At 30.3% G+C, this 12,085-nt stretch overlaps 1 protein-coding gene across 1 annotated transcript in view; it reads left to right on the top strand.

Annotated features, from left to right (window-relative positions):
• Nucleotides 1–12,085, top strand: part of LOC126885494 (NFX1-type zinc finger-containing protein 1-like) — a gene marked incomplete at its 3' end in the record, with an annotated part of 372,388 nt that overhangs the window by 313,266 nt on the left and 47,037 nt on the right. Inside the window, 1 exon segment of the mRNA XM_050652072.1 lies at nucleotides 10,487–10,721. Within this exon segment, the coding sequence (XP_050508029.1) occupies nucleotides 10,487–10,721 (235 nt within the window).

The following is a 12,085-nucleotide window of genomic DNA, read 5'->3' as shown; positions in this document are numbered from 1 at the left end:
GTAGCTTACTGCAAGCGGGTTTTAAACACTATTCTCTAAAACCTTAAATCATTTAATACTTATAATGGAAAATATACAGTGTGGAAGGCACTTATGCAGTAAAATTATTTCTGTCCTTGTTTTAAAAAATTATAAAAAGCCCGTCGATTTTTATATATAAATTTGCGTTTTTGAAACATGAATTGAAATGTACAGGGTGATTTACGCAAGCCTAGTCTATAAGCTTTATTTTTAAATGAACATCCTGTATATTTTCATACTTTTAAAAGCTCCTTAATAATCTGATCTCAACGAAATAAATCATTTAGGATCTGTTATACAATATCTGTAATATTACATGGTAAAATTTTGAAATATATGTCCAAAATAAGTCCGGAAATGGGTAAATTGACTAATTTTAAGTAACTTTTGTTCTATAGAGCTTTTTCGCCAAGTCAACACTTTTCGAGTTATTTGCTAGTGAATATGTTTCATTTTTCAACAAAATAACCACATTTTTAGAAGGTTTTTCGCAAATAACTAAAAAAGTAAGTATTTTGTCGAAAAAAACGTTCTTAGCAAAAATATAGCTTATAAAAAAGTAAAAAAAAATTGTACTCGCTAGGTCTCTGGATCTTGTAGAACCAGAGTTATAGCCAATGAAAAATATATTCATATCCACCAAATTTCAAATAGAATATTTCGACGTGAAATATCCAAAAAATTAAGCACTTTTTGGGGAAAACCCTTTAAAACTTTTTTAAAGTATTTAAAAAAGCTTTATTTCTGTTTTTACAAAAAGTTTCTAGCATTAAATTAAGGCAAGTTACGCTCAAAATAAAGCTGGTCCCTTTTGTTTTTGCAAAAAAAAAATCGGGAAGACCACCCCCTAATTAGCAACTTAAATGAAATTATTCGTTACCGCTCCACAAATTATTTTACTTATGTTGTGTTTATATGATCTGTAAGTTTCATCGATTAAAAGTGCTTATTTTTGAAAAAATTTGGTTTCAAAGTAAAATTTTTAAAAATTTAAATTTTGAAAAATATGCTTTTTTTCAAAATAACTTAAAAATTGTTAGAGATACCAAAAATCTCGAAAAACAAAAAAAGTCAGATTTGCTTTTCTGAATATCGTGTATTTTTTTGTTTTTCTGTTAGACAAAAATTGATTAAGATTTGGTGTTTCTAAATTTGCATACATTCGTGATCAGTGAATCGTTCAACCCCTTTTAACTACAGCCCTTTCAATAATAAGGACTTTGAACCGATGAAACAGATAATATAAACAATATATACCTACACGAGTCAAGAAACTTGTGAAGTCGTAACGATTAAGTTCATTTAAGATACTAATTAGGGGGTGATTTTCTCGATTTTTTTACCAAAACCAAAAGGGACTAACTTTATTTTGGGCGTAACTTGTTTAATTTTGATGCTAGAAATTTTTTTTAAAACAAAAATGAACCTTTTTTTAAACACTTTAAATAAGTTGATGAGTTTTCCCCGAAATGTGCTTCATTTTTGATTATTTCACGTTAAAATATTCCATTTGGAATTTGACGAATATGAACCTATTTTTCATTAGCTATAACTCTGCTTCTACTAGGTGTAGCGACGTGATATATACACAATTTTTTAAAAATTTTTACAGGCTATATTTTTGCTAAGAATGTTGTTTCGACAAAATACTTACTATTTGAGTTATTTGCGAAAAACCGTCTAAAATCGTGGTTATTTTGTTGAAAAAATGAACATATTCACTGCCAAATAACTCGAAAAAGTATTGACTTTTCAGAAACTTCAAAAGTATTGAAGTATAAAAAGTATTGAAAAAACTATATAGAACAAAAATTACTTAAAATTAGCCAGTTTATCCATTTCCTGACTTTCTTTGGACGAATATTTCTTCACCCCCAAAAGGGGGTGAAAACCACCCCCAGGGCAAAAGCACATATCGGCACAATATCACTTTTTTTCTTTGACTTGTTAGCTATGTGTATGCAAAATTTCATGTCAATCCAAGCGGTTCTTTAAAATTTAGAGATTTTGCAATATTTTACCGTTAAAGAACGGACTAATTACATTATACATACGATACATCAGTATCAGAGTGCACCAACTCAAAAAACATAGTTCGTCACAAATCAACTTTAACTGATTTTTTCTGGGAGGAAATATTTTTAATCTGTTGTAAATGGTCCATTTGTTTTTCAAATAGAACAAAATTTTGGAATTAGATGTTTACTTTATGGTTCTTTTAAATGATAATTTTTAATTCATTTTTTTTAGAATTCAGATTTTTTTTTTGAGTTGGTGCACTATGAAACTGTCGCCACATGATTTTTTAACAGTTAGTGCATTTTGTATAGGGTATTTGTATGGAAATAAAATAAAATTATTTAAGTATTTTTTTTCTAATAAAATCATTATTGTTTCCTTGTTATGAAACAATATAATAAAATCAAAATACTTTTGAATTGTCACTTTCTTCAGCAGCGGTAGCTGTGGCAGAAGTTGGTACGTTCTGGAAAAACTGGAGGTTTATTGGAGAGGATGAGAGATGGTTCGTCATAAGCCACGCTCGTTCTGTTTTACCGAATATTTATGACATGACATTATAATTTTCATCAAAATAAGACTTCTTTTACATTATTTTATGTGGCTGGTTTTTCTCAACTCTTAGAATTTGTATTTCGCTCCATTTTATTTTGTCTCCGGCTTCATTTATATTAAAAATTTTCCCAATTTTTTGTAAACTTTTACTTCATACACTTCGGCAATTTCTTCTGTAGCATACCTGGCCGTCCAGTTTTCTTCTTCTCTTCTTCTTCTTTTTGTATAGACATGACTCTGTCTGTTTTTTCAATGTGCCTCTAGTAAGTTGTCGTTTTCCATCGTTTTCGTGGTCTTCCCACTGATCGCCTTCCTATTGGGGAACCGTCTCTCGCTGTCCTGACTACTATATTTGTTGTCATTCGGCTTATGTGGTCATTCCATTCTATTCTTCTGTTTCTTATCCAGTTATTAACGTTATCCACCTTGCATCTCCGTCGTATATCTGTACTTCTAGCTCTGTCCCATAGAGTCTTACCATCGATTTTTCGAAGGAATTTAATCTCCGCTGTTTCGAGCAATCCTTTTGTCCTCTCTGTGTCGGGTCGTGTTTCTGCCGCGTATGTCTTTATTGGTCTGATGACTGTTTTGTAAATTCTGCCTTTCACTTCTTTTCCGCTATTTTTATTGGAAGTTTTCTTAACCAGGCTAATAATTATCGGTACCATTTGCGATAAAATATAGAGCGGGTTTTCTTTTAGGTATCTTTTTTTTTCTTTTTCTATGAGGGCATGCATCGCATCACCCTCATTTTGAGTATGTCCAACTACTAAGCATTTGTGGGTTATGCTTTTTATTGCTAAGTTTTGACAGCAATATAAAAACAAGCAAGCAATGAACTTGTTTTTCGGCAATTATCGGAGTAAAATATGTGCTCATATTGAGGTCCCATGGTTCTTTAGATACTGCCAAAGATACGTACTTATTTCATTAACACCTGCTTGCGATACGTTCGTGCCACAAAAAACTATAACAATGTTTGTGAGAAATATCAAATATAGTGAAGATGTAACATAATAGGCGTCTCATGTAAAAAGAAAATCACTCCGATCTCCATTTTAGTAGTGATAATACAACTTGGAGAAGAAAGCAACAAACTACAGTACTGTAGTGAATCTGATTTTTTTTTCTGATATGTGCATCATACTTAAGTTGTACTACTTTTTTACACTGGTTTTTTTGGCTGAAAAAAGGCAATATTAAATTCCCTGTTGAAAATCTTGGTGTAATAATTGAGTTTACGGGAATTTTCAGTTCTCCTCTACATTTTTCTTGGTACAGTCTGTACATGGTGGCTAAGTTTAGAGATTTGTTTTTTCTTGCTCCGCAATAATGAGAGTAAATTACTGGAAAAAATTTGATGTGGGACCTCACGAATTCTTTTACATCATCTAGCACCCTTGGTCGCCCAGCATTTTTTTCCTCCTTGATTGTCATTCTGTGCAAACCCTAGCTCTGTTTTTTTTTTAATTGCTGTGCATGCTTTTTCATTATTATCCTATTCGGAATGTTTAAAGTGTTCATAAACCAAACTTTACATACTCTAATTTTTTCATTTCTCATCTCAAAGTAATAAGCTATATTTTCGCTTCTATGACTCCCTTCTTTCTTATATTGATATTTTGGCTTAACCGGCATTACATTGTTAACTATAAAATATCGCTGCCTATTTAAATCACCAAGACCCCAGTAGTTATTTAACAGTTCTTCTCTTTCTGTATCACTAAATTTTTCCGAACATTTAATTTAGCAACGGTCAGTGCAAGCAGCTTTCACAAACATTTTGAGTTAGTAGCTGACAGCAGTTCTACCGATCAAGTTTCATTATGCACTAACTCAAAGTGATGCGGTATGAAACTACGACGTTGTAAGAAAAATATTCGATTCTGCATGTTGACAAGTCAAAATTTTTACAATGGGGTTGAAATTTTGAGATGGTGTAATTTGAAACTGATAAATAAACATATTTTAACCATTTCCTCATACTTATCTCAATATTGAAAAATTTTGAGTTGGTGCAGTCTGATACTGATGTATCGATAAACACATTTCCACTTAAAAAAATTCGATCATTTTTCGACTGCAACTTAAAATTTAATGTGTACATTAAGGGGTTATATAAAAATTTTAATGAACATGATTATTCACGTAAGTCTAGCATAGTTTTTGCTTTTGCATAGTAGCATTTGTTTTTAATGAAGTGCATATCTACATATCTACAGTGCTAGTCAAAAGTCCGTACTCCCCCTCGTATCTTTTGAACGGTTATACCTATAATAGTGAAATTTGGAGGGAGGAAATAAACGGACGTAGGCTTCTTAACTAGTCATGACAGGTGACGTAATAATGACAGATGACTTTACAGCGCCACTGTGACAGATAATTTTAAATGGGACCTTATGGCAAGTGCTACCTCGTTTGAAAGGAATTGAAAATACCTATTTAGTCATACTAATTTTGTTTGATAATTTTTAAGCTAATTTTGATAAGTAAGTTAAATAAATATAAAATTGTAGTTTCGCCTATCATTCAGATAATAAATAAATATTCAAAATTCCGCCTACGATAACTTATCAAAAAGGTTAACGTTGACGTAAAAACTACTAGAGAATTGAAAAACGTCAACTTTTTTGACAAAAAAAAACCACAGGCAGACCTTTAAATTTTTATTAATTGAATGCGAAACTACAATTTTATATTTATTTAATTTATTCACCAAAATCAAAATCAACTTAAACCCAAAAAAATTGGCATGCCTGAATAGGTATTTTGAATACCTGTCAAACAAGGTATTACTTGCTATAAGGTCCCATTTAAAATTATCGGTCACAGTGGCTCTGTAACGTCATCTGTCACTATTACGTCACCTGTCATGACTAGTTAAGCTTACATCTGTTTATTTCCTCCCTCCAAATTTCACTATTATGTATAGGTATAACCGTTCAAAAGATAAGAGGGGGGTACAGACTTTTGACTAGCACTGTATTTGTATATAAACTTACGTGCATAGAAATCGGCCCACTTAAAAATTTGGTCATTTTTGACGTCTCATATTTCCTAAACCTGTTGGCCGACTTAAGTGATTTTTTGAACATGATAGCCCGATTCTTTATTGTAGCCCCATTGTAATAATATTGTTGCTACACAGGTACATTTTCATTGTATACCGGGTGTACCAATCAAACTGTGTTTTTTTTCTCAAAGTTTGCATCACCCTGTGTAATATTCTAGCATTTATAAAATACTGAAATTTAAACCGAACTATATCATCAGGTTTTCTTAACATTCTGCTTTTTGATTCATTCGTTTATGTTGGATAATAAATAAGTTAGATACTTTAACAACTAGACATGTTCTTCATCAATACACGGTGTTTTGAGCCAAATGAAATTTGATAGGTTTTAAGAGGTATTGCGGATTTTTGACATAAAATTGAGAATTTTATATTCACCGGATAAAGGGGCGGGCTAAACGGGCGACCGCCCGGGGCGCCAAATTTTGAGGGGCGCCAAATTTTGAAGGACGCCGATATAAAAATATATGTTTTTTCACTCATTATTTTTTTGATTTTACATATTAACTTTGAACATTTTTCCTGTGACATTATTTGAATAATTCTAATATTATTTATAAGAAAAATATTTCTATCTGTAGTCAGAATTCATAACTCAAAAAAAAGATTAATAGACTAAAACCAAAGCTCACTTATAATGCAACCTAAGAAATGTTATGGTTTTTATCACTCATACAAAATTAATGCAGACACATTCTTTTTACGATTTAAAAAGGTTGTTCATTTTTTTGGGTCATTTGTCACGTAGGTATCACGTATGTCAACAATCTACTTTAAAAATTGACGAACATCAAATTTTAAATTATCAACAAAATTAGGAAGAATAGTCAGTGATACTATATACATACCTACTGGTGCTTATGTTGTAAAACTGTTTGGTTAAATAATTTTGTCTTTCTGTAAATTTGCATTAACACTGGCGCGTTTACTTTAAAGTGGAATAAAAAAAAATTTTGTAAAATATTAGTTGTGGAATTAATAAATTTTTATTATTTTTTCGTTACATAAATTTCGGTAAGTAGCTATCCTTCCACGTAATAAAAAAATAAATGAATAATTAAATTTATGGTAGGAAATCATAATATTAACTTATTACACATGAGGTTATGAGGTAAACGACGGGAATTTTGAACATTTGAAGTGATTTTTAAAAATTATATATTCTCATCGGTCTTAGTAATTAAATTTACCTATTCTTTCATTGTAAAGTGATTTATTTCTTCATTTAAAATTTTTTTCTAACAATCTGGGTACTTATGTATGAATTAGGAATGACAAGTTCTTCTTCATATAAATGTATAGAAGCGTATTTCGAATACTTTGTAAGCGTTAATATGGTTTATTTTTTGCATAAAAAAGGCCCGTCCGTATGAAAAAATGGTAAATTTTTTATCAAAAATTGAACGAGGAATTCCAAAATGATTTTTTTGAAACATCATTAAATTGTCAGTTTGTTAGAAAAAGTACAAAACCTCGTTTCTCGGAAACAAAACATTTGCGGACATACGTTTATAGAATAAACTGTCATAATTTTTTCATGTAGAATTATCCCTCAAATTTTGTCGCAATTATTTAGAAACACCCTGTATCCTTTTCCACATTTTTTAGTGTATTCCTTCGCTCAACCGTTCTCTCCAGTTCTGTCTGTTTTGCCAGTCCACTTCCTGCAGATTTCTTCTTTCCATTGCTTCGTCCACTTCACCTCTGAAAGATCTTTGGGTCTGCCTTTCTTTCTTCTTCCTATCGGGCTCCACTCTGTTATTCTGTCGATCCAACGTTTTTTGTCTGCTTTTCTTCTTTTCCGTACCAGGTTAATTACTTCTGCTCTATGTAGTCTATTATATCTGAGTTCATTTCCATTCTTTTCTTAATCTCTTTGTTATTTATTCTATCTCTTTTTGTTGCTCTTAGCTTTAGCTGTTACTCACAGCTTTTCCTTAGGAATTCGATTTCTGTTGCTCTTATTTTGTTTTTGGTTTTCTTATTTATTATACAATTTTCACACCCATAAGTCAGGACACTTCTTGCCATGGTGTGATATATTCTTCTTTTTGTTTTTATACTGATGTTCTTGTCCAACAATATCGGATTAATTTTCAAAATTTGCATATGCAGTCTTTTGTTTGTCCTAGTCTATGTTTTATATTATCTTCTTCAGTTGTTCCTTTGTTTGATATTTGAAACCTCTAAATACTTGTACTTGTCTGTTCCTTTGATTTTTTTACCTTCGTCTATTTCCAGCCTATTCTTTTGTTACTGGTATACCAATTCCTTCGCAATTTCTTCTCCATGGTTTATGATTTCAGGGTTTTTTTCAAGAATATTTAAAATATGATAGGGGATATGGAACAGCCCTGTAGCAGTCCATTTTTCGTCTTAAATGGACTGCATATTCTATTGGCTGATTAGTTTTTTACTATTTTTTTTTTTTTATATTTGCAGTATATATAATATTTCGTATGAAAGGGCGCCAAATTTTGTTTTGGCCGGGGCGCTCAAACCCTAGAACCGGCCCTGTCACCACTAGCGTGCATACGGGTAATATGATTGGCATATTACACGTATGCGCGCTAATGGTGAATATTAAATTCTTAATTGTATGTCAAAAGATGTGCAATAACTACGTCTTAAAACCCACCAGATTTCATTGGCATATCTCAACCGGTTTTAAAGCAATAAAATAAATCGCCAGGTTGTAAGATAAAATTCAACATCCCGTATCTCGGAAACGAAACATATGCGGACAAACGTTTCTAAAGCCAACTCTTATTATTTTTTTATGCAGAATTATCCCTTAAAGTTTGTCGCACTTATTTAGAAACACCGTGTATTGATAAAGAACATGTCTAGTTGTTAAGGTACCTAACTTTTTTATTATCAAACATAAACGAATTATTCAAAAAACAGAATGTTAAGGAAACCTGAGGCTATAGTTGGGTTCTAGTTTAAGTATTTTATAAATGCTAGAATATTCCACAGGGTGATGCGAACTTTCAGAAAAAAAAACACAGTTTGATTGGTACACCCGGTATACAATGAAAATTTACCTGTTTAGCAACAATATTATTACAGTAGTATTGTTAAAGAATCAGGCTATAACATGTTCAAAAAATCACTTAAATCGGCCAACAGGTTTAGGAAATATCAAAAAAGATCAAATTTTTAAGTGGGCCGATTTCTATGCACGTAAGTTTATTTTTATGTTATTAAAAACTCCTTTACAACCCGATCTTAAAAAACGATAATAATATGTAGCGTCTATTATGAATATTCAAGGTGAAATTTTGAAATTATTTATAAATTTCGTCGAGATATTAAATACAAAACCCAATATATGTGTTGATACCTAGTTTAGAAAATTGATATCGTTATTTAGATCATTTAAATACCCTTATTTAAAGTCTGATAAATTATTAATTTCAAAATTTTATGTATTTAATGTTTGACAAAAATTATACATAATTTTAATCGAAATTAATAAAAAACGAAATAAACTCCTTAATAGAAAAACTTAATGTTAACTTAAAGCAAGTTATAGGTAATTCAATGTATATTTTTTAAATGAACAAATTGATAGCATTAAAATTTATGCTCCAAAATTTTTTCAAAATTTATGCTCCAAAATTTTTTCAAAATTTATCTTTTAAAATTTTTTCCAAAAAATGTTAATGTTTTATTTAAATACCTCCGTTAATTTTTACGATATCAGACTCACCTAAATACCATTTGAAAGTTAATTCCAATGGTTATTAAACCACAATTTAATCTTTTAAACCCCTTACTTTTTTTTTTATTATAAGGATACCTAAATGGCCCCGGTTACATGGTTCTCGCAGCAAAATTTAAGCTTTAAACGTTTCTATCTTGCTTATTTTTTACCCTACAGAAATAGTAAAAAGGTAAAATATTTGATATAAAAAAAAACTAAAATTTGGCTAATATATCGTTTTTACGTATTATCAGAAGAAAATAAAAATTACGATAATTGTAAAAATTATGATTTTTTTAAATTATGTGTTTTTCAAAAATATGCATTTTAAACCGGTAAAAATTGTTGAAATCATTAATTATGCTACTATAAATAGATTAGTTTAAGGATTACCATAAATTTTAATTTTTTTGGAAATTACCTACGTGTTTTAGTTTTCACTTTTTCTTAAAAAAATCGAAAGGGTTCTCTAATTTTCATCATAACTTACTTAATTTTAATGCTATTAACTTATATTTTAATGTTATTTAGGCTTGAATAGTTAGATTTGAGTACTCGTAGAAAAAAATATACATTCAATTACCCATAACTCACTTTGAATTAACATTAGATTAGTTTTGTAAGTGAGGAGTGTATTAAATTTTTTATTATTTTCAATTTTGGTAATAATAACTTTTTTGCAAAAGCTTATAGTTTTTGAGTTATACGTGAAAAACAGCTTTAAAATATGTATTTTTTTACGAAAAATAAAATCTTTGATCTTTAATAACTCAAAAAGTATTGATTTGTATTAATAGCTTTATATGTATAACAAATTTTGCTTAGAATTTGTCCCTCTATCGATTTATGGTATTATTTTTAAAATAATTTTCACCCCTCGAGAAGGAATGGCATCCACCCCAGGGTAAAAGCGCAAGTTGGCATTATGTCACCTTTGTTCTTTGAGGTATCCTCTAACTACTCACCGATTTTTTTGAAAATAGATGAAGGTTCAACAAAATAGGAGGTGAAACTCTTAAGTGACTATAATTGCCTTCCACCCTATTTATAACTTTTCTCAAATTTCGATGTATGAATTGTTAAGTTATGTATATAATTTATTATAATAGGTAGAAAAAACCGTACCAGACTGCAATCACGTTATAGAAATTCAATGTAAAAATGAAGCTGACAGAAAATATTGTAGAGATGGTGTATGTCCCCGTATTTTACCATGCGGTCATCAATGCAAGAAAAAATGTAATGAACCCTGTAGAACAAGGTGTAAAGAATTGGTTGATTGCAACATAACAAGCCCTTGTGGACATATGATCAAGAAAATTGAATGTTATCGAAAAGAAACTGGTAAGTAATACCTATATATACTTTTTATAATTGAACGGACGCAATACGTAGTATAATAAACGAAATATAAAAATATGGAAATAACCAGTCATTTTAAATGTTAAGTCATTTAACTCCCTATTATAGTATAATTTTGTTGCACTCTTCTCTACTTGTATAATGGTCTTATAATTTAGCTTCACATTAATATTTTCTGTAGGTTTCGATATTACTAGAGCTTTTGTCTTTTCAATATTTACTTTCATCTGAAATTTCAAAAGTTTCTTTCCAAACATTCACATTCACTTAAAAGTCTTTTTCTGATTTTGCCACAAACACCACATATACATACATTGTACTTGTTGAAGTTTATACACCTCAGTCCTAGTTCTGTTTACCTTACCCCTGGTCCTGCATTCTTTGGCATATTTCGTCCATTAGAGTGATGAATAACAAAGGACTCACAACAGCACGGTGTCTTATATCTGTCCTTGCCAAAAAATTTATTGCCAAAAATATCTGCAGATACAAGGATCAAAACATTTGAGAGAAGCTGACAGTTATTATTAAGGAGGTTCAGAAGCAGACAACAAATTGAAAAAATCTGGTTTTCAGAGGAAAAAGTTTTTTCATTGCGTCAACCAAAAAACCCCAAAACAATAGGGTTTACTCTGATGCCACAAAGAAATCTGACATACCGCTATATTTACTTTTAGTTCAAAGTAGTAATTTTTCCGCCTAAGTGATGGTTTACCTAGCAGTATAAATGATGGAAAAAACAAAAATAAGTTCTGAAATTTATGAGAGAGATATTTTAACCATTATGCTTGCTGACATTGAAAATATTAGACACGACTTCACCTTTCAACAAGACCCCATCCCATACATTCAGAAGCACGATAACAAGTTGCAGATTTCATCGAACCTAACGTACCTAATGTGGTCTCCAAATAGCCCTGATCTTAACCTGGTTGATTAAAATATTGGAAGTATATTAGACGCCAAGGTTCAGGAAAACTCTATTTTCAAAACTGCCGATGAATTAAAATATCGGATAATTTTTTGTTGGAACTTATTCGACCAAGAAATTATTAACCGTTCAATTGGACAGTGGCATCGAAGACTGCAAGCTGTAGTAAATAACCATGGGGACACATCCATAATGTATTTAGTTAATTAATTTTAAGTTGTTTTACTTATTGAAAAAAATTTGTATTACCTTTTGAATAAAAAATAAATTTAACAAAAATACTATGTATGCCCTTTCAGAATATCATTTAATTGGCATCAAAGGCTTAAAAATTTTTAACACTATTTTATGGGTAGTCTTTACGGATATTTATTAATAATTTTTAACAATTTTTGAATTTAAATATTATCAGGAT

The sequence above is a fragment of the Diabrotica virgifera genome, chromosome 5 (assembly GCF_917563875.1).
Source record: "Diabrotica virgifera virgifera chromosome 5, PGI_DIABVI_V3a".
Taxonomy (NCBI): Eukaryota; Metazoa; Arthropoda; class Insecta; order Coleoptera; family Chrysomelidae; genus Diabrotica; species Diabrotica virgifera.
This window is presented reverse-complemented; position numbering and strand designations above follow the sequence as displayed.